This window comes from Podarcis filfolensis, assembly GCF_964270895.1.
Source record: "Podarcis filfolensis genome assembly, chromosome: 5".
NCBI classification, from domain to species: Eukaryota; Metazoa; Chordata; class Lepidosauria; order Squamata; family Lacertidae; genus Podarcis; species Podarcis filfolensis.
Genome location: NC_139608.1, coordinates 73,825,285 through 73,849,113, shown reverse-complemented (window position 1 = coordinate 73,849,113; position 23,829 = coordinate 73,825,285). Strand labels below are relative to the sequence as shown.

At 43.2% G+C, this 23,829-nt stretch overlaps 1 protein-coding gene and 1 long non-coding RNA gene across 15 annotated transcripts in view; one reads left to right on the top strand and one right to left on the bottom strand.

Moving 5' to 3' along the window:
* FAM13C (family with sequence similarity 13 member C) overlaps positions 1-23,829 on the bottom strand; it is a gene marked incomplete at both ends in the record, with an annotated part of 72,743 nt that overhangs the window by 17,816 nt on the left and 31,098 nt on the right. For 12 of the 14 annotated variants that reach the window (XR_014548301.1, XR_014548302.1, XR_014548303.1 and 9 more), the window contains 6 exons: positions 1,122-1,203; positions 1,833-1,971; positions 4,469-4,679; positions 9,212-9,365; positions 20,794-20,857; positions 22,143-22,264. Coding sequence is in view for 11 of the 14 variants with exons in the window: in XM_083614736.1 (XP_083470862.1) it covers positions 1,122-1,203; positions 1,833-1,971; positions 4,469-4,679; positions 9,212-9,365; positions 20,794-20,857; positions 22,143-22,264 (772 nt within the window). The remainder of the gene's footprint in view (positions 1-1,121; positions 1,204-1,832; positions 1,972-4,468; positions 4,680-9,211; positions 9,366-20,793; positions 20,858-22,142; positions 22,265-23,829) is intronic. The other 2 variants (XM_083614742.1, XM_083614743.1) reach the window with 1 other exon arrangement.
* Positions 1,875-8,526, top strand: LOC310763042. Its single transcript, XR_014548419.1, has 3 exons — positions 1,875-1,979; positions 7,030-7,192; positions 8,424-8,526. It is a non-coding gene; the product is annotated as an uncharacterized lncRNA (long non-coding RNA).

Here is a 23,829-nt window from a genome sequence, read left to right as displayed (position 1 = left end):
CGCATTTTGCAAAAAAACAAAAAACCAACCTCATCTGTCTCATCATGCAGCATAACCCTCATTGTTAATTGAAGAAAAAGTATGAAGTGGACGTGATTTCCTTCTGTTGGGATACAGCTTATAATGGAAGCGTAAGAAACTCACACTCAAGGGAATACCCGACACTCACAACTTAACAGAATGGGGGGAAATTAAGTGTTTTAAGCAGTTTGGTAACACAGGATCAAACGCATCACTTAACTATGAGTGTGTAAAAGGTATCAGTGTAATGAAGCTATTAGCTCAGCATTAACTTCATTAGTGTTGCACTCTGTGGCACTGAGGGAGATCAATGACGCTGCTATTTAAAATTACAGGAAAAGGGGTAGAATCTAGCAAGCCTGATTTCCATTCAAGCCCCATTCATTTCACTGAAGCTTCCACAGGAACAGCTCCTGGCAGACTGCACTTTACCTGGCAAATCTACACTTGCACCTTACACAAGCTTAACCCAACTTCCTTCTCCCTAGAGAAAACTGAGGACTAGGGTAGTGGGGGCTGGGGTATTGCTACAGTTCCCGGGATGCTTTCAGGGAGGTGATGGTTGTTAAGACTTGGGTAAAACCAGTTTTGTGAATTCTATAGCAGTCCTGTGCACCTCTCCCAGATGTTGCAGGACTACAACTCCCATCATCCCTGACCTTTGTCCATGCTGGTGGGGGATTATGGGAACTAAAGTCCAACAACTGTCCACTCCTGCTCTTAGGAAATTAGTTGCTTTTCTGGTAAGGTTCAAGACAATATAAAATATCGGACTTTCAGCATCTAGCTGAATTTGACCCTCCTTTAAGCACTAGTGAGAAGTGACTCCAAGTGCTAGAAGAAGAAGAAGAAGAAGAAGAAGAAGAAGAAGAAGAAGAAGAAGAAGAAGAAGAAGAAGAATTTATACCTCGCCCATATGGCTGAGTCTCCCCAGCCACTCTGGGTGGCTCCCAATCAGATGTTAAAAACAGTACAGCATTAAATATTAAAAACTTCCCTAAACTTCCATAAGAAGCATTTTTCCCCTGTGTCTTCCACCAGATTTATTGGTGAAAGAGAAATGACCTATCCTACAGACTGCAGCTAATAGTTGTGTGTACCTTTAAGCTGTTTCCGACTTTTGGCCAAGTCGTTCATCCATTTCATTACTTCGGGATTCGATATTTTGTCAGCGTGAGAAGGCTGGACAGGAAAGAACAAGGGGGAAACCAGATGGTTAGACTGTGGCTGTTGTTATTCATACATTATTAATGGCAAAGTTGCCCCCATACATTCTGCATTTATTAACCCAGAATATATAATGTTCCAGCTGACATCTGGATTGTGGTCCAGGCTGGGTCAAAAGTAACTTGACTGCTAAACTCTGTTATACATTGATGGCATCCAAACCCCACTAGAGTCTAAATGGCAAAAATGACTTACCTGCCCTTTCACCAGCCTCTATAATAAGACTGCACATTGCTGCTCCCTAACCTTGCTAGTGCCCTGGTGACTACTGGCTCTTTTTGCTTAACGTGGCAAGTGTATCTGATAACCAGCACCTGAGTATTTGTGACATCATTGCTTAACTAGCCCAGACCTTTATGAGGTCACTTGTAGTTATGAGGTCACTTGCAGCCATCAACACTAGTGACTGCCATGTCTCTCACCAACATAAATACTAGTAAAGCAGATTTGCATCTGCTTTGGACCCAGGAAACAACAAGAAAGAAACATAATTTAATCCAGGCACATAAACACTGTGACCCAGCAAGTCAAATGCAGTCTCATCCACCTCATCAAACACCACAGAAACATGGGTGGTTTCTCACCCGATAATTCTTCTCTTGCTCAAACTTTTCTTCATATTTCCTGATTTTCCTCTTAAGACTTTGCAGGTGCTTTGTGAGTTGTGCTATGGTCTGCGGCTCTTTGCAGTCATCACAGCTACCTCTGGAAGAACTTCTTGGCCTACAAAGGTAGAAGTTACGAAAATGAACTAAATGTGAAATTGCTTTGCAGGATTAGGTCTACAACTGCAATGGAGTGATGGGACTCTGGTGGAGGTGGGGGGGTTAGACCATGAAGGAGGGTGATGCGGGAGGGATAATAACAGAGACAAGGAGAAACGGAGGAATGGTATGGCCTGGTCTGGCCTGCTTGTTCCTTGAAAAGCTATGGAATCTGCTGAAAGCAGGAAGTGAAGCTTTTCATGGAAATGAGGACAGTCACCTGCTAATGTCTACACATCAAGCTGCTGATAAGGACACATAGCCACAGAGGCTATGACAGTTGACAACCCCATTCACCAGTTGGGCAGGTCTGCTTTAAATCCCAGAAGTCCACCTAGCACCATGATTTCTATGCTGTTCAAGGGTGTGGTTAGCAAAACAGGGGCTGGAGTTGGAAACCTCTTTCTATGTGTGTCTGTGCTGGGACAGAAGAAAGGAATACAGTGGGGATGGGAACCTGTGACCTTCCAGAGGTTACTGATGAGAGGTTACTCTCATCGTCCCTGACCATTGGCCTGTTAGGAGCTCGTCCTACACTCGAGTAGGACCGTGGTAGAGTCACATGCCTGACTGGCATGTTCTCCCCCTACTGGTCGTTCATTTGGGAGCTTCAAAAGCTTTATTCAGCCCGAACATCAAAGCGACCAATGCCAACAGACATCAGCACACTTAGGGAACTGCAGATTCCTCGCAGCTTGCGTAACAGACCTCAGCAACTCAGCATTTTGGCTGATCTACTTTATTTACATATAAACACACAGAGAGCACTGCAACTTGGCTCCCTCTCTCTCGAGCAAAAGACAGCAAAGAGAAAAAGAACAAAGGACAATAGTCCCACTTCACGGAACTCAGTAACACAAACATCCTGTCTCTATCACTTCCCACTTTGTGGAGTCAAAACATACACCGTCATGTGATAGACAAAAATCCCATGACTGCAATCATGGAGCAGGAATTCTAACATGGCCATGCTGGCTGAGGAAGATGGGGATTGGAATCCAACAGTATTTGGAGGGCAGCAGGTCCCCCACCCCTGCACTGAAGAATCAGGAAAGTGAAGAGGAATAAGACAGAGCATAAGACGGAAGGATGATCTCCACTTGATCCAGCATTGGCCCTCAGTTGGCTAGAGCGATGGGGATGCCCCAGGAAGGGGAACAAATGATCAGTCCAGGGCTCTCCAGCAGTATCTGAAAGCACCTAAGATTTTTAAAGGGACTGCTCAGACATGTGGCAGTGCTATTCTCAGATTAGATTGGCAGAGGGACAGAGTATTTAAGGGGCACCAATGTATATTTAATATTTTTTTAAGTGTTTGTTTTTTTAATTAAAAAACAACACCACTTCTCCCGATATTATTATTTCACTTCCTCTTGAGAGAACCCAGCTCTCCCTTTTGCATCCTAGGCCAAGCTCATTTGCACTGCATGCTTCTTGCATACTCACCAAATAACAGATAAAAATAGGAACACATTTTATAACATCTCTGTTCTCTTACCATGAACCTCTGCCTCAGCCCCACAGTTCTGGTGCTTCTATTCAACCTGCTCCGTGATGTATCCTTTTACTCTGCAATAGCCTGCCTACCATGGATCGAAAGTAACAACACTGACTTCCATTATAGGGTTATTATAAAAATTTCACCTAGATAATGTATATGAAGCACTTGGGACACTTGAAAGTATTATGCAAATATACTACGTATTATCAGTGCTTTTTTTTCTTTTAAAAAATGTTTAGGGGTACTCTCATTTTCCTACTCATATTGAAATACTGCCCCTCAATGAGGCCAAACTTAGATACACAAAATGTTTAGGGGTGTGCGTCCCCCCAGAAAAAGCACTGCATATTATTATTATTATTATTATTATTATTATTAGCCAAGGTTATGCTTGTAGCACAATTAAGCTTGTCTATTTTATCTTTAAATAAATGGCTGTTATCAGCCGTTCAAAACATATCTCAGCAGTGTGCGTGTGTGCGCACACAGAGTAATTGCACTGTAGCTGAGCATTTGGGGGGCTAGCCATACTCCAAACCTAGACCTGTTTAAGTTATTACCTTTCCCCAGAGAACACTGGGAATTGAGGTTCTGTGAGCAGGGGGCTAACAAAATTCTCACCACCTATACCAAACTACAATTCCCAGGGTTCTTTGGAGGAAGTTTCCACTTGTTTCACTCTGGAAAGGGTTATCATATCGTAGAGTTGGCAGGGACCACGTGGGTCATCTAGTACAACCCCCTGCAATGCAAGAATCTTTTGCCCAAGGTGGGGCCCGAACCCACAACCCTGATATTAAGAGTCTCATGCTCTACCAACTGAGCTATCCCCACATCATCATCGTTTGGTGTTTGCTATTTAATAGGTGGGAGGAAAGCATCAGATATATATTAGAGAGAAACATTAATGGCCACGCAGAGGCAGCCCTGGGAAATAAACCATGTCTTAGCTTACATCATGAACAGTTGAGCACTTGGTGGAGAAGGAGCTGATTCAGGGTCTAAATTAAATCTCTGGCTTTGGCTAAAAATAGAGCAGCGAGGAGACAGCAGAGGATTATCTCCATCAGTAATGTGATACAGCAGCCTGCTGGTCCCTAAGGAATGGTGGTCTTCATGTCCATTGTCTGCATCTGCCTGGCCCTCTTTGTAGACTTGTGCAGGCTCTGCAATGACAAGATGAATTTAACAGGCGTTTAGAAGGGCAAAGCTCATTAGCTGCACACGTTAAAAGAGCCTCCAGTGCTCCCTGGAGAAAGTTGTGACAGGACATAGCGGAAAAGGGATGTAAGCATATACCAAGAGAAGGTTGTGCACATCAAAAATAGTTTAAAAGAAAAACTTTAAAACTGACATCCTAACAAACTTACCGGAAGGAAGTCCTAAGGAACCTAGTGGTATCTAATTCTGAGTTAACATGCTTAGGGCAAGGCCACATGGTAAATATTGGAAGAATAAATTGCCAGTTGCATGCAAAGATGCTGCTTGGCTAAAGAGACTGAGGAACGGCCATCCCTCACTGGACTGGAGTCAGGGTTGACATGAATGAAACTTACTAGCAGCAGTAAGGCATAAGTGAATAAATCTTTCTATTATACTTCCTGAGATAATCGTTTTCTCGGACTCTTAAAATACTATGTGTTTGTGAATCCTGACACGACACTAAAAAGGTTATATGCTAGCTATATTAGGCAGTCCTTGGGCCTAAGTAGCTCCCTATAAAGAGACGAATGGGATTGCTTACATCCACCAAAAAACCTCTAAAGTACGGTTGCCAAATTTTGAAGAGCAAAAAAGAGGGCACATTTGCCGACTTCTTCTTTTAACTAGGGATCGCTATGATGACTACCCATGAAAAGGAGGACATGTCCTGGAAAAAGAGGACAACCCTACTTTAAAATGGGTTGTATGACTCTTTTCAAAATATTACAAAACATCGAACAAATGAGCCATGTAATAATAAAATGGGGGGGGGGACCTTTTTACCCCTATCAGTTTCTTTCAGAGCACGCAAAGCCTAATTTTTATCTAAAGTTAAAACAGCTGGATCAAAACAATTTATTAGGCTAAATAGATGGCATTTGCAATACATGTATTTAGTAGTAGTAGTATTTATTAGATTTTTATTGCACCCTTCCTCCCAGTAGCCCATAGTGGCAAACAACAAAACAAACTCGCTCTCGCTCTCTCTATATATATAAGGATTAAAGAGCTTGCGAGCTTCTAATAAATCTCTTTAAAGGGGGAAAAACACACACTAATGAATAGTGCTGCATTCTGGCAGACATCATGAGGAGCGAATCTGACCTAGTTTTCTTTCCCCTGACTTCTAAACTGTATTGACTGACAGCTTCTATAATTTATGATCATGGATCAATCACCACTCAGACAATCAACCCAAGATAGATTTTATATTTATATTAAAAAGAAAGGGCAAGTTTTCCTTTTCATATAAAGACTGCCTATTGTTAACATTCTAGCTGGTCTTTAAAAGATGGAGTATGGGGTGAACCAGCACTTTGACACTTAGGGTGCATATGTATTTTCCTGGGAAACTATGCTTGTGTGTTTAATCATAAACAGATCCATACACCTGAGACGAGAGATAAGTGAGCTAAGACCTGTAGGAGCAGTTTGTACACTATGCATAGGAAATAACAGGGACACAATATTGACATTACAGAACAACACATCATGGAGGCCTGAATCCAGAGATTATTGCTATTCTCTCCACCAAACAGGTGCTCCATATTTCAGTTTAGTCATTCAAAGGTGGAGAGGGAGAGGGAGAAGGAAAAAGAGGGTACTTGGAATCAACCCCCCTTTTGACACACACAAAGCTGATAGCACTGTGGTTAGGCACACGTCTGTGCTTCAAACATTTGAACGCCCAAGTTCAGCAAGGAACCACAATGTAAGCAACATTGCGGTTTCCTACCCAGTAGTACCTTTGCACCTGTGCAGGGTTCGGTCCAGAAGAGGGTCCACAGACAGACACTCATTTGTCTGCACAAGGCAGCCTTGCTGCATTGTGTGCTGTGCTTTACATGCATTCTCAGGTAAGAACTTTTATTCTGCCTGCTCAGCTTTTAATCCTCTGCAGCCAAAGGCAGCTCACCAGACAAGCCAGAATGGGACACCTCTCCCGTTTCTGCAGTCCCAAGAAAGGGCTGTTGAGTTTCACCAGCACATGTGATTGTGGAGTTACAATCCACTTGTGGCTAACCTGTGGCCCTCCAGAGGTTGTGGAGTTCCAACTCCCATCAGCCATGTCGGGAGTTGCAATCCAGCGTGAAGCGGACTTTCAGCCAGACCTTTGGCTGAAAGATCTGGGAATTATGCAACTGCAGAATAGTTGCTGTGAGCTGTACACAACGTAGATGCTGCATGGCAACCACTTTAAACCGCTCTGTGGGGGGGGGACAAAAGCAGTTGCCCCACGGAGGCAGTCAACGCAGGTAATATTTTATGGAAACCTATCATATGCTCCAGCCATGAATCTGCTTCTTCAAATAGGTTTGTGGTTAGAATGGGCACAGGGAAAGAAGGTCTTCCACAACAGGCTCCCCACATGGTTGAATTCACCCTGCCAGCCACACGCAATGACCTGCCGGGGAGTCTGACAACCGCCCTTTTATTGCAGAACCAGGCTGGAAGCAAAACCAAGCATACGGGACTGGTAACTGAACAACAAGATCATTTGCAAGCTGTGCAGCTCTGTATTAAGGCAAGGCTAGTCAGGTTGGGACAAAGGGAGGAGTTGGCTTCTTATGACAAATATTGTACCCTCATTTTTGTATATTCACATGGCTTTTCTTAACTGATTTAATGGCTCGGCCCTAAGTTTGGTTCAATTGGCAAACAAACGCTTAGGGTGAAATCAACTCCCTCAGCACAATGGCCACAAGCCATTTTGTTATGCTCCAAATATACGAAGATCAAGATTGAGGTTATTTTCCTTTATTTTATATATCCTGAACTTTGATGCAAAGCTTTTCCAGTGAGATCTGTGCTTCCTAGCTCATGAACAAGAGAAGCCCACAATTCTCAAAACAGGGAAGTGCAGGGAAGTTGCGGGTGGCCAGGGGGAAAATAAAACCCTTCCAGTTCCAGTGCAACTTAAGAATAACTTACAAATGTACTAGCCCTGGAACAATGATCCTCATGGACACGAGAGAATGAATTCAGGGGAGATGTGCATTGGCTGCTTTTGAATGTGTGTGTGCCGGAGCAGCCGACAGCCTACCCTCCAAGTGTTGTTGAACTACAACTCCCATCATCCCCAGTCAGCATGGCCAGTAGTTAGAGCTATACTCCAACATCTGGGCAGCATTACATTGGCTATGCCTGGTGTGTGGACTGAATTTTGCCGTATCAGAGGAAGGCCGACCTTGAGCATGGAGGACGGTGGCTTCTTTCTTTCACCTCAAATTGATCTACTCAGCAATTTTAAAAGCAGAGTGGCTTGAGTCTCTTTTATATATCTTAAACCAAGACAAAATAAAGGATGCTGACGGAAGCAGCTAGATGCATCTTCCTTTCTTTGCCTTAATTGGGGCACATCTAATGAGGATCTCTCTAGCCCTTGAGAGCTATAGAGTTTTTGCACCAGTGGCTTTTAAGGATGTGAAATGCATCTCAAAAGGTAGAACTGCCAAACTAATTTGAGAGATTCTTAGAAAGAGATGGGTTAGCCTTTGCAAAATGACCGAGAATAAAAAGCTTTTGAAATAAGCTCTTTTGCTACAGTCACTTTATTTATCTATAAAAATTACCTTGGGATTAGGCCATGTAATACTGACCCATTTGCCTTAATGGAGACCACACACGGTCTGCAGATTTTAAGCTTGCCTATAACTCATCTGCTTGCTATACTGGTCTTGCTAACTATGACCCACTTTCATGCACAGTGATTTGCCTTCTGCCTGAACCCAGGAATCCATCTCATGCCATCTGCATGATTACAAGCTCTGAATTGACAGAAAAGAATCCCAAGCTTCAAATCCATTTATTTCCAACAGTTGATTTTGAGCGAGAGAGGAAAGGGGAGGAATGAACAAAAAAAGGATGCACACAAAAAAATAGTGTGTTTGATGAGCAAGTCATTGGTGATGAAAATTAATGTGTGGCTTTTAAGTCTTCCACTTGCTCTGCTCAGGCAATCAATCTGCAATCAATAACAGAATGGAGAAATCAACAATGGCCTGGCAAAAGTGTGCAAGTGTGTGTGTTGGAGTTGGGGGAACACAGCCAACAGAGTAACAGTCACTGAAAAAGAGTACATGTTAGCACAATCCTAACAGTAGAACATAATCAGAAGTGAAATGGCTGGAAACCTACAAAAACCAATTTTGTATGAAAATGAAGGAACTGGCCAAATTTAAGACAGTGCTCTTCCCCAAAGTAATCAGTATTTATATGAATCAAAACACAAACAAAATGGCATTTGGCGTTCCTTCATTTCTCCTCTCACAGTCACGTTTGTGTGTGTGTGTGTGTGTGTGTGTGTGTATGCCTGTATTCACTTTTATTTAATCAATAATAATAATAATAAATAACACTTGTGCCCCCAAATTATGCCTCAGCCCTCCATGCTGTTTGAGGAGGGGGCTGCAATTTATTAGGTCACGATGTATGCCACTGAGTAGCCTCTATAATCAGAAACAAGGACAGCCCATTAACAAAGACCTTCTCTTACCTCCACAACTCTCCCCATCAACTTGCACACTGCTGGTTGGGATCGATGAAGCGACTGGGTCTTTTGAAGCCGGCAGCTGTGGTGTTTCTTCCTGGTTCGGCAGAAATGCAGAGCAGAGGTCAGTTTCAAGGGCTTGCAGCTTCAGCAAAGAATTCTGCAGGCAAGAACAGAACATTGGGATAGATGGAGAGCGAAGGGAATGGCAAGGATCAAGTCTTCAGCTCCTTGGGGCTGTCTGCAGGAAAGGCTGCTCCTCCTCGCAGCTCAGGAAAAGTGAATTAACTGCTTAGACATGCCATACTCCTTATGCGCCTTCGTTTCCTCCATCTATTTAACTGATCTGGATTATTTATGACACAAGGGAAAGATCATCTCATCAGCAAAAAAGAAGAAAAGATTTGTTCCTGAAAGCCAGTCTGAGAAGCTGGAGGCTTTGCTCTCGGAGCAAAAAATGCCACGTAAGGATTTCACAGGTTGTGCTGATTGCAGGGCCTGGTGGCATTAAGCCCCTCCCCCTTTTCCATTCATAAAAAAAGGGGGAGAATAAAATCCCTCCATAGAATATTGTGCAATACATTGCAGAAAGCAAAGGGTTACATTTCTAGGCTCCTCTTTTTTTTCTTTTCTTTTCTTTTTGGAAAAGAGGGTTGGCTTTTCATTTCCCATCCTGCGCCAGGGCAAAATTAACAGATCTTTGTCAATCACCGCAAACAAATCAATGACGGCAAAGGCTCTTTATCTCTTAGCAGCTCCTCCAGCTCCTGTTTCACGCTTGATCCATTTCTCATTCCCAGTCTTGAATACAGAGTGCAATATTCTAGCCGCATAATCTGACACAAGCATCTTGCTGGGATGCAAGCATTCCCACAGCCCTAATCATTCATGGACCGAGGAGGTGACGGAAGTCCGTGTGAAGGCCATGAAAGTACAATTTCTCTCCCCACACCCCCAAATGCAGGGCAGAACACAAAGGAGTTCATACCCTCTGAGCAGGTAACAATCCAAGATAAAACAAAATGAGGAGAGCTTGTCAATGCTAAGGCGTAAACGAGCATTGCCCCAAAAATGTGTGATCTCATATTTCTACAGCTTACATTTGATTTTAATTTGATTGATTGATTGATTTGCATTCATACCCCAACTCTCCTCTACAGAGCTCAAGGTAGCAACCACAGTTCTTGGCTTCCCGATTTTACACTCACAACAACCCTATCAGAAAAGTTAAGCTGAAAGACAGTGACTGACCCAAGGTCACCCAGGGAGCTTCACAGCTGAGTGGGGGCTTGAACCCTTGTCTCCCAAGGCCCTCATCCAGCAATCTAACCACTATACCACAATGGCTCTTAAACTGCAGACAGGCAAGTGACAGCCCAGGGAGAGGGATACAGGAGCTCAGTCCAGCAATATCTTTATCTGAACCTAGAACCTCTTACACTGTATGCAAATATACCCTCAGCTAGAGTTCAATTTTGTTTGCATTATAATGAGAAATCACCTAATCTGCATTTCCTGACCCTTATGTGAACCGAAACCCAGGTATCCTTAGAAATTCACACTTCTCAGAATTTTGTGATACAGTTCTATCACTGAACAGTGTGTGCAAAAATGTGTGTATCTGGAGAAAGTATATATGAAAATGCAGATTTTAGTGAAAATGTGCAAAAATGTGTTGTTAGTGAAAAATGTTTGCAGAGACGTGGTATATTAATGAAAATTGCATTAAAAAGATTTTTTTTTTAGAAGAAATTCACATGAAAGCACCAGTAAATTTTCATGATTCTTTTTTTAATGCAAATTGCTGGAGAAATGTGGAGAAGTGGATTTAAGAATGGAAAAATGAGAAACCAAGAGAAACCAACATGGATAATATTCATTCATCCCTACCCTACACCAATGTTTCTCAGACTTCTGATAACTGCCAGGTGTTTTCTGAATCAAAGCTGGAAGAGACACTTCATGTATTCCTCTTGGGGGGGGGGGAGAAAAAAAAAGTTCACTTTTAGAGTGTGCAAGTGTCACAAATGCACACCCTCACAGGAGTTTAGCTTCTGGGTTTCTGCATGAAGCACTTGTCCTGCAAGTACCTCCTTCTCCTCCTCAGGCAAATAACTTGTGCCCCTTCTCTGCACCAGGAAGAACTGAACAAACCAAACTGCATTCTACACAAAAGACATTGCACCATCACCCATCCAGCAGAGGCAGACGGGAAGAAGGCAAGGCCAGAACATTCAGCATTAGAACTTCCCTCATCCAGAGATACAGGGTGGCTTGTGGCTCATCGGAGCATTAAATGATTTAATTCATTTTCTTTCAAGAACTTCTATGTTGCCTTTCATCAGGCAGGGAGGGCATTGTTTCCAGGGCAGGGTGCAACGCCGTAAAATAACTAACAACCCAGCAGCAAAATTTGAAGCAATGCAACACAATCTACAGAGGGTAGATCCACAGCATAACCTAAAATGCTTCTTCATGGATCACTGCCTTGCCGTGGCTAAGGGGCTTGAATAACTCAGAGAAGCTGTGAGCAGGGCCACCCAAGATGGACAGGTCATAGTGGAGAGTTTTGACCAAACGTGATCCACCCGGAGCAGGAACCGGCAAGCCACTCCAGTATCCCTGCCAAGAAAACTCCATGGACGAAGACAACAGGCATATAAAAATGCTTAGGTGAAGGAGAAAAAAATCTTCCATCTGGAATATAAATAGTATTAATTTAGGCACTAGTTGGGTTTCTGTGGGGAGCTCCTTTAAGTGCGTACCACAGCCAAAAATGCCCTTTCCCCTCCCCACCCTCCAAACTAACTTCTGGTGATGAGGGCACCCAGAAAAGGGGATTGGTTGGTAACTGGGGTTGTGGTCACTGACCCCTAACCTCTCTCCAGCACCATCTGTTTGTGGGGAGCGTTGCTTCCTATGTGACTTTGAACCCATATAGTGCGGGGTTCTAAGTCATGCAAGGAGCCCACCTATATAGAGAACGCACACCACTTCAGATCTCTTCCCTCCAATGGGTGATGTGTAGAGAAACCAGCAAGGGCAGTCCTGCAGTCGTAATACTGCAAGAGAGGATGTTCAAATGGGGATTGATGGAGCAGTCTTTCTGGGATGTTTCTCTGCCATTACTTATCTTCCCATTGGAAATCCCCACTAAACTTCTTACAAACCATAGAGCTCCCCAGAACGGTTTGCACATCACTGCCCTGGGAGGCAACAAGAGAATAAGCAGGGATATGTCTGAAATATCTCTCTCGTTTGGCTGACCAGACAGAAGCAGTTAACTCCTTCATCAAGAGGAAAATACACTCCTCAATTTAGAATAATCCTACATATATATATTTGTTCCGTAATTAACAGCTGGCATTCATTACTAACTATGGTACAAAACTGCCCAAGCAGACTAATGTGTTAAAAACTGGGTGGTCAGTGCTGTTTTTAGCAATGCCGATGCTGTAATATACTCATCTTCAGAAAAATTAAATCAGCTCTAAATATATATTTTCCCCATCTGTTGCAGGCATGAGGTTTCCAGCAGATTTCCAGCTACCATTGAGGGATTTGAAAAAAAAATATATTTTTTAAAAATATATTTTTAAACATGACCTTGATAGCGACTTGGCATACAGAACCAATATAAATAACTGCAAAGCGTCAAGTCTGAAATCTCTCATTTCTTACTGTTTCCTCTTTTCAGGGGGATGGGTCAATGAAGTGCTATCGAAAGGTGGAGGAAAGCTATTCCAAAGGCGAACCCTTGGAAATAAGCCATTTTTCTAACGTGCACCTCATATGCCTGAGCCACAAAAGCATTAAGAACATAAGAAGGGTCTTGCTGGATCAACTAAAGGCCTCTCCGGTCCAGCATGGCATTTCCCACAGCAGAACGTCAGATGCCTCTGGGAAGCCATCAAGCATAGCATGGCCACAATTGCATTCTCCTGCTATTTCCTAGAAAACGGTATTCAGAGGAATGGCGTCTCTCAACCTGAAGGTTTAATATCAATCACTTGAAGCCATTGGCAAGACTTATCATTCCTCCTCCTGCCCCGATTCGCTGATAAAAGTTGGCAGCTCCAGACTTTGAGGGGAACTACGTTTAAGGAGCTGTGTACAAGACAAAAGTCTACCAGGTATAACTCTTTCCCTCACTGCAGCACTATGGAGGGAAAAAGTCACTTGTAGCAAATTCTGCTTTCTTTATGACTCTTACAGCACAGTCCTACTACTCGTGTTTGTTCAGAAGCAGGTCCCACAGCATTCAGCCAATATCCCACAGCCAATATGTGCGCTTAAGATTGCAGGTCTTAAAAAAATTGTTTCTTTTGGTTTCTGGATATATATATTTTTCAAATCTTAAATTAGGTTCTCCACATTTCCACCTCAGTTTGCGGTCCTCAAGAAAATTCGTCAGCCCTTTAGTGTGGGTGTCTCCTAATATAAATACGTTTGTGTGCAATTTTGCCTTACATTCATATATTGACAGAGCAGTTTTCTTAATATGATGTCCTCTGCGGTATTTTCAACAATATATCCATTTCTACGTACACTCCAAAAAACGAAGGGATGCATTTTTGAGCATATTGCTTGGTGGGAGAAGCGCACTGCAAAATTTGGAGGAGGGTGGATGTCAAAGAATGACTATATTTTTGTTGTCCTGTTGTTTCGGGAAATGTGAATTAGGTACGCTCACCTTTAAATGTGAACTGAATTGAATTCGTCTCCCATCCCTAGCTTTGACACCTCCTTTCACTCATTCATCACTAACCCTCATGGCTTCCAAAAGTCTCCTGCTTCCTGAAATGGCTCCATCCATTTTCCCTCGCTGCCTCTTATGTCTAGAATGGCCTCCCAGAATGCCTCTGTGTTACCAGCTCTCTTATTTCCTTTAAACCGTCCTCAAAACGCACCATTTCAAGGAAGCCTTTGGGTCAACCTCCTGCTCCCTGTATCTTTCTGCAGCTAAGGTCACATCCACACCATACATGCAAAACACATTTGAGGCACGTGACTTCTGCCACCCCACCCCCCAAAGAATCTTAAGAAGTGTAGTCTGTTAAGGGTGCTGGGGATTGCAGCTCTGCAATGAGTAAAATACAGTTCCCAAGATTCGGGGGGGACGACAATGTGCTGTAAATATATATTGCGCATGTGACCTAAGCAAAAGGGCATGTAATAGAAAAGACAACATGTTCTTCTCTCATTTGCAGAGTGTTGTTTCCATGTGTCTGTTTTAGATAGCAGGCCTCTTTGGAAAGGGAGCTGTCACGCCTGTTCATTTGCATATATGGTGCTAAATAAATTAATAATAATAATATATCTCCCTTCCAGGCTCAAACTGGCCTCACACTGACTCTTTCTATGCAGGCTGAATACGGAAGTCTTTGGAAGCACCTCAGAAAGCCAAGTTTAATCAAACGGGAGTTTTTTAATAAAGTCAGCACACAATGAAATACGTAACAATGAAAAGGCCATTTCTAATACTAGTCGCTAGGCTTTTATTGAACACTAGGTTTTATTTAAAAAACAACAACACACACAGACAGCATCCTTTCAAGGAAAGCAACATTTCAAAAGAAGGAAGGTGGTAGATTCAGAGTCTATTTAGGTGTTGGTTGTGGGGAGTGCAGGGGGGACAGGAAGACATCAAAGAGAACACATCTTTGCCTGCCTCTATTTATCCAAAAAGAAATTGCTATGGTTTTTATATGTGATAAACAAGGAAACTGTCAACATCTGTTAAGATGGGAAAAGAAGGGGAGAAAACACACTGCCATTTCCAGTCAGCCATTTCCTTTGTGCGCAGAGCAAACCAACAGCGGTGAAACACAAAGAGACTCGTGTTTTGTTTGTTACAGGCAGCTGCTGAACCAGCTATGCAGAAATTGCTTTATTCGGGCATGGCATAAGGGCTATAGCTATTTTTCCTTATTTACTAAAGAAATGTCCCTCTTGCTGATGGGCGATGAAGAACCTGTTTATGGCAAGGACATCTGGAGGGGCAGTGCATCTCCTCACACAGAACCACCTTATTTTCCCTCAACAGAACTTAAGGGGGGGGACTTTGTAAATTGAACTGATGTCCATCTCTGTAGGCCTGCCCCTTTGCTTTCGAAGACCCAGCCTGGGTTGTGTCTTTTGGTCACACTGCAACACTGGTAGAGAAGCTCTGGCCCTCCAGATGATGTTGGGACTTTCAACTCCCATCAGCCCCAGAGGCAACGGGCAATGTAAAGGAATGATGGGAAGTGTAGTTTAGCAACACGTGGAGGGCCATAGGTCCCCCTCCCACACATACACTCCTTTGCTAGAATATATTTGTGTACAGTGGACCTTTGGAGAGGGATGCTTAAGAATCTGATCTTTGTTGAATTCTTGTATGAACCAACCTGATCCACACCTCCCAGACTAACACACAGGCTGGAACTTTGTTAGCTGCCAGCTTTCCACACTTCCTGGTTTTTCCAACATGACTCTTGACTCAGAGAACACAAAAAAGACAGAATTTCTAAGATGTGCATTTTGAGAGAAAACGCACATAGAAACATGTGTTTAAATTCACATATGAAATACAAATTTGGGCACACGTCTTTATTTAAAATTCAACAGGTTAATGTGGAAATGAAAAAGAAGAGACAGGAATGAACACATGGGAAAGTGGAATGGACTTATTGGCCCATCCTGAACTTGGGAACTGGCTTCCGTAGGTAGGGATGTGAGTCTTCTAAAGTTTTTAGACCGCACACCAAACCTGTAAGAAATATGCAGAGCTCTCCAAGTATACAGTTGCACCTTTGAAGTCAAATGGAATCCGTTCCGAAGTCCGCTTTTGGGCTGCAATCCTAACCCCTTTTACCTGAGAGTAAGCTCATTTGAATTCAGTGGGATTGACTTCCGAGCAGACTTGGTTGGGACTGCACCCTTTACTCAGCTATCCAAGCCCCTTCCCAGACCTCCATATATTCCATTTTTGAAACGACCACAGTTTCCAAGCCACCTAACGGCTTGTTGTACACGAACCAACAAACAATGCATCGGCAGCGTAGAGGAGGGTGGACACAGCAAAGCACAGCTCCAGGACCTTCCCCACACAAACACAGCAGTAGCAATTATGTCATCTGTCAGAGAGCTGAGGGTAACTGACAGGCCCTCCTTGCTCTCGCAAGCAAGTGAGTGGATAACAAGACCTTCAGCTTCTGACTTTCGTTGTGACAGATTAGCATAGAGGACGTCAGAGAATGAGGCATTTGTTACTCTCTTGACTGCCAACAAATCCACAGAGATCAACACTGCTTTCAGATGCTCTTTGGGGGTGTGGCTATGTGGGCTGTCAGGATGAGGGCTTACACTTCCAAATTTACCACTACATCCCTGGCCCTACATTCTTGGTACAACTGTGTGAAGCTACTCATCTGAATTATTTGTGCACTTGGCCTACAAAGCTTGGATTGCTATCGATGGCTTAATGAGCTGCACCTTGTCTCCAGTCTAAGCCACTCCACGTGATTCTTCTGTCTAGCAGACAGCTCATTTAGACTATAACATTTCTGGACTTCAACTACTGATCCCGGTAAACAACAGACCAAACGGAAAGGAGGATCCAAATAAAGCAGGGAAAGGCTCCGCAGTATACTAAATTGCAAGAGTGGGCTCTTGAAGGCAACTCGTTCACTTAATGCACATCAGAATATGATTCACAAGCAGAACTGTGGCAGCAATCATGCTCTTTTCAAAGGCATCATTTTGACTTATATTTCATCCGAAACTCTTTGTTCCATTTAAGTGCTTGCAAAGCAATATTGCGAGAGTCTGCGGAACTGGGTGCAGAAGCATCATTGTCAAGGCAGGATGTATTCTGCAATTACACCACCTAAGCACAGGACTTGTGCTGGGTACAGACGCAAGCAGTAAGAAATCATAAGCTTTCACTTCTTTTTTTAAAACGGATGTTTCCGGCCCTTAAGATAGCTTGAAAGTGGGTGGACGCTGCCTGGCAAAACACCAGATGTTAGAGAAGGGAGAAAGAATAAGACTTCTAGCTATTACAAGATGGATTTCAATACTCTTGGATAGTGCTTTGCCCCCATGAAGTATATAAACCAAGCAAGTGTGCTACTTTTTTTAAAGAAGTGTTTCATTAATTCAATTTTGCATTCCATGCTTCTGTGCTCATAACCTAGACTACAACTTTATCCACTACCATTAAGCTACACATATTACAACACATGCATAAAAGTGGAGTGTTTCTGAATTTCCTTACCACCCGGTTTTGCTGTACCCTTAAAGAAATATAGGCATCTATGAATCTGCCCTTTCCCCACAATTTCTAAGGTTGATAACTGAACGTTTGTTTTGCATTTGTCAATTTCTCACAACATGAAATACATTTTTATTTGGTGCTGAGAAATACCAGCAAGCCCAGAATGCTGCGTGTGTTATACAAGACGCAGAACTATAAACATTTTCTTGGCACTGAATTTAAGTTACCATGGTGCATGGTTTGGATTTTTCTGCTCAAGCTCAATGTCTAGGGTAGGGGACGCACTGTGGTGCCACAGGGACCTCTCCATTTAAAGCAGAGGCTTTTGAGGGTAGAGATGCACCTGCAGTCTATATACCCCAAACTTTTGAGCCCAAAGCTTCTCAAAGTATATCCCTGGTGGTCAACAAGCTCCATTTAGGGGCTCAATGGGAAGGTTGGGGACAGCTAAGGATATTTATACTTGGTCCTGAACTTGATTTATTTTGATGATGATGATGATGATGATGATGATGATGATGATGATGATGGTTAAAGTCAGACTATCAAACTAGCATTAAGGTCCTGGCCTAGGGCCAGTGATTTTCATAATATGGTGCTAGTGCATTCTACTAATTATTCCTTTTTTTAAAATGTACCAGTTAAGGGGGCCCTTCAATGTAGCATGGCCTGGGAAGGCCACATAATTTTCATAATACATACCTGGTTTGGTGTTAGTTTTGAAGTCAGTGCTGAAGGGGGGTGGGTATTTTATTTTTTCACATTCTTTGCACTAGAGAGTACCCTTTTAAAATATGAGTTACCTATATGCTTTTTTGAGGGGGGGCACCAAAAGGTGGGGGGAAGGTGGTGTGTCCTATGCAAAAGAAGTTTGAGAAGTGCTGCTTTGGCCCATAGTGGTCCTGCACCCACAACTGCATTACAGACAGGGCAAATCTAGAGCAGGGTTCTGTTGTGCCAGATCACTCCTATTTTATTATGCATGCTTGCCACACTGCTGAATCTGGTGCAAATATGCCTTTAGTCAACCTCCTTCATGATGGTTGTCTTGCCCAGGGCAACAGTAGTACACTGTTATGATCATCAGAGCATAAATTCGCTGAATTATATCCTCTTGGCCTAATATGTTTCCCACTGCCTGATCAAGTAGCAATCTTATCATTATATTTTAAAAAGCTTCTCAGATTTACTCTTCAGCAACACATTTTGATCCTACTATTTTGCTAGTCACCAGTCTTGATTTTCTCTCATTATAGTTTTGCCTCTTTTGTTCTTCTATGCTCTGTTATTATCAGCACATAACATCTGCACGTCCTCCCCTCAGCTTAACAAGGTCTCTCGTCTACCTTGAGCAATCTTGCCCTTGTACCTTTACAATGCTCTGAGCTTACAAATGCTTCTGATTTTCAAAGGCATCTCAGTTTTCAGAATAGAACCAAACCAGAACCATAAACAAGTAGCGGCAGCTAATTTATCTGCATGCGTGTCACAAGGTAGGTGGCATGGTTTGTATGGTGCGTAATTTCACAAAAGGAGGCCATCCCAGGACTAATTTTGAACCACATGTAATTCAAAAAAGCACAAGGGCAACCAAGTTACAGGAGTGCAAAGAAGGGCTTGTCCGCACCTCTCTTTAGCCTGCCACTTTCGCCTGGAGAAACCCGTGGTTACTACTGAATCAGACCAAATAGCAATTGGGTGGTTCCACGGATTGCCATTTGTTCCAATTCAGCAGTAAAGAGTGTTTTTTCCAGGGGGAAGTTGTGGGGCAAACACAAAACTGCTCGGAAAGCATGGGACAAGCAGGAAAACGCTCAGATCCATATTTCTCAGCACAGGACAAGCGGAAGTATGGATGAGCCCAAAGTTTCTCCCCAATTTCTTCAAGGCAGCAGTGCCACCTTCTTAACTGCTAACCAATTGCCACACTTGCCACCAAGCTTTCTGCTTACTCGCTGAGCTTAGTACAGGGCTGGCTCTCAAGAGTAAGAAGAGCATTCTACTAGCCAATTACTATCCACTGTGACTGCCTGATGAAGAGGAAGTGGCTCTTTTTGACCCTCCCTTTACTGATCAGCCTTTGTAGCTGACAGACATATAAGCAGCACAAAACAAAATAATTTGTATGGACACCGATCACTAGGCTAAAGGAGTAAGCAGCTATGATGCAAATCTCTGGAATGTTCCAATGCATGTAAGAAAAGCATTGCTGTCAATGATGGCCTTTACTCTTTACTAAGTACATGTACATTCGGATCATAAAGCAGAACTCCTGCCTCCTTTCAGGACTACCGCATGTACTCCAGAATTAAGTGTTTTGAAGCATATGCCTTCAAATAAATTAGGCCGATTCATACATGCATGCAATGAAAGCATGAACCAAGCTCACTGAAATCTGACCATTTGAACCGCTATCTGGGACCCAAACGCCTGGAAGTGTGGCTCTCCCTATACCAGCCTGCTCATGTCTCTGAGTTCTTCAGAGGATGCTTGGAGATGGCTTGCTACATGGTGATGGGGAAGAGAGTCTTGTTCTCCTGGCTTCCTAGCACTGCAGGCCACAGCCACCTACCAAGAGGGAAGGGGCAGGGTGTGAAGAGCCTGGCACCAGTCACAGGAGTGTTGGACTGGCTCCACCGCCACCTGTCGCACCACAACAAGCTGCCCGGGCCTCATCCCTCTCCCTTCTTCCTCTCAGTAAGCAACAGTGGCCTGTGGTGTTGGGTAGCCAGGACAGCAGCAGACTGGTAGCCACACTGCCCCACCGGTCGCTACTGCTTCTCTGTGGAACACCCTCCTCTGATGCACATAACTAGCACTGACATTGTTACCATACTGGCCCCAGGTTAATACTTATATTCGTTTGCCCAGGACTTTTAAGGTTTTTGCGCTGGTGATGGTTTAGCCTTCCCTGCTATTTTTAAGCTGTGTTTGCTTGTTTTGATGGTGCATAGTATAAGGCTTTGTTGTCTCTTGTATACTTTAGTTGTTACTTTTTATGTTCTGTACCTGCCCTTTTATCTGTACAGGTGAAGGTTAAGTTATAAACAATCAATTAATCAATCAATGAGAGAGAGAGAGAGCTGCATTATGCCAAGTAAAACTATTTGTCTATCTAGCCCATTATTATCTGTATCTGAAAACAGCTCTCCAAGATCTCTGGCAAAGGTGCTTCCCATCACTTGTCTCTAACAGATTATCCGTACAGTCATAAAGGGATGCATGGGGGACATGCAAGTGCAAACCGGCCCTTTGGCTCTTTTACTTCCTTAAATAAAGATGCCCACAGCATCCTATAGCAGGCTTTTAAGGTCACTGATAAACTTACCTCACTGAAGTTCTGGAAATGTTCAGTGCCATCCTTTGGTGAAATGAATGCACTCTGATCTGTCCTGAAACATGAAAATTGGGAGGGTAATTGTAGGTGCCACTTTGAAGTGTTTTTAAAGGTGGACTGCCCACCTCAAGAACAAGGACTGGGGCAAGATGGAGAGCCGATTCAGCTTACACATGTATCTTTGTGTGTGCTTGCATGTGTCACAAAGCAACACACTGCAGGAGGAGACCCCACTGTGGCACTGTTAAGAATGCCACCTAGTTTTCCTTTTTTCTAAGGCCCAAACTAGACATGAACCACACACTCATGGCAATTAAGCGAGTGACTTTTTAGCGTAAAAAGCACGCAGAGAGCTCCGTGTGGCATTCCCAATCCAGATCAGACCCCTGCTGCCTGCTTGTCAGCACTGAGTAGAAAGTTTCCACTGACACCATTAGGAGGATTTCCCTACATTTCAAATAGCAACTGTGGGGCCCTTGATCTAGACTAGTACTGTAGCAAATGGATAAACCACCTTAATCTTCCTGTGCCAGGGTTCCAACCCAGATAGTTGGTCTTGTGTACACTAGTTAGACTAAGAAAGAAAAAAGAAAGATTCACACAACTGGTACTTGTGTGGATGGCACAGAGACTGGTTTGAATCTTAGAATGTCTTGAAAAAATTGAAACTCGATCCAATTCGTCTTTTAAATAGTTATCAATTTTGACAAGGTGGTGGAATCGTAAGATAGTTATCCAAATAAGTGTGAGATCAATTCCCACTTGAGCAAAAGCAGTTGTTTGTAATGGTTAGTAAGAATACAAAGAACTGAGCAAAAATAACACATTTGTTTTTATTAGCAAACTGAGCAAAAAATAACACATTTGTTTTCATTAGCAAAGTGCCTATCAGCTGCACCGACTGTGCTTACTTTTACCACAGAAGTAAATGCTTTCAATTAGCTTCTATGAGTGAAAATAATGGAGCATAATTTCAAAGTTGCTGAATTCAGGTTTTCTAAACAAAGAACTTGGGTTATCTTAGCATAGAATTTCATCTTTCAGCTGTGTTTTTTCTTTTTCTAAAACCTTGTTTCTGACGGGAGTAGACCTGCAAAATTTATGATCCGGCAGCCATGTAGGGGTTAGCCTACAGGGGGCTCAATAAATCGGTTTTTGCTGCCTTCTGCGACTGGAAAAAAGTGTTAGGCACCCAGGGGAGCACCAACCATGGCTGGCTGGCTATGTCTGACTGAGTGGATAACAAGTTATGCCAGCTTGCAAACAGAGAAGTGCAGGTGTCCGCCCTGATTTAGAGTTAAACAGAAGTGAACAAGATTTGTTTACTTGGAAGAGAATACCTGGGTTGAAACTTGATGACGGTTTCCTGGTATCTGAATGCCACGTTCTCGGTGTAATCATTAGCCGGCGTTCCCGTTTTCCTCTGACAGTCGGAGAGCCATGGCAATGCATTTCCCATCTCCTGCAATAAACAAACAAGCAAACAAATCGACAAATGCAACCCACTCAAGTAAACAGTGGCCGGACTGGTGTCAGCTGTCTATTTTGGGAGGGGGGAGGGGGGAATGTAAGTGTGTAATCAAAACTCATCTGGAGAAGGGGAGGAGAAATGAGGGGCCCAAGAAGGGACTGTACTAAACGTTGTCTTGATGCAATGGCAGCAACCTGATGCAAAGATTGTAATGAGGACAGATGGGGTGGGGTGGGGAGGAGTCCCCAAGACACACCTTCATGCAGTGTCAGTGCTATTATTGTAACTCTCTGTCACTTTCTCATTTTAAAAGAGATATTGTTCAAAGCCACCCAGCTTCTGTTTCAGGCTACCTATAATGTAATGAATTGTTGATGCTTTTTTAAACACTCTTCATCTTGAAGGAGCCCTTCCCACGTTGACTCATCTGCTACAGAACCCCGTTATATGTGTGAAAATATACATGAGAGGGCGCTGGCTGCACCTGTTGGACCTCACTGTTGCTCCATAGGACGTGAGCATACCTAAGATCAGAAACACCCCATCATTACCCTATATAGTTGTGCACTGAAAGGGAAGGAGGACCAAAGAGGACAAGTGAATTTCTGAAAAGCTTGCCCACCATTACAGAGTTTCCAGCTCAGGAACTATCAGCTTTCCAATGAACCTCTAAGTTCCTCAGCACAGTTTGAAAAACCAATTTTGTGGTGCACCAAGGGTTTCTGGTGGTAGGGATAAAGTTTCTGTCCATAATGGGGTTGCTTTAATGCCATAGAGAAGCAAGGGCAGGCAGGAGATTGCCCAGCTGCCATTGGCTGGCTTGTAGCTCAGCTGGTGACTGAAGAAGCAGGAGCTTAAGGGGAAGAGGACAGCAAGGGACGCAAGCAGCCTAGGAAGAAGAGCTGGAAAGGGGAATCCAGAGTTGGTCAACATAACTCCAAAGTTGAAGCTCAAAGGAGACTGAGACTTTTATGTTCATTGTGTTCTATTAGGTTAAATATCAGCACTTTTTGAGTCAGGGTCAAAATTTCCCGCTCAATACTAATTCTCAATGAGGTGATTAAAAACCCATGTCTGGGCTGCAGCATTTCACAACGCAGGTAACCAAATGCTTTCTTGCTCTCTTGCTGTCACACCCATTTATTTATACAGAGAAAATCAGCTCTCAAGAAAACAGGCATCTCTGGCCTCACCCTGTATGCTAGATTTCTATGTGCAGGGATTATTGTTATTTTTATGATTGCTGTTGTTGTTATCTATTGTTATTATTAGCCATGGTTACTTTCTTTATTATCAACTATTCTAATTGTTTGTTTGCTTGCTAGCTTGCTTGCTTGTTTATTATTATCGGAGCATATGATCACGTGAGCCCCACTTCTATTCCATACCCTCCAACATTTCTCCAATGAAACAAAGGACGTCCTAAGGAAAAGCAGGACACTCTGTGATAACAGCAGAAACTGGGTCGGCTTCTGTAAATCCAGGACTGTCCCTGGAAAATGGGGACACTTTGAGGGTCTGCCAGTCTGAAGTGATATATATATACCTGTACCACT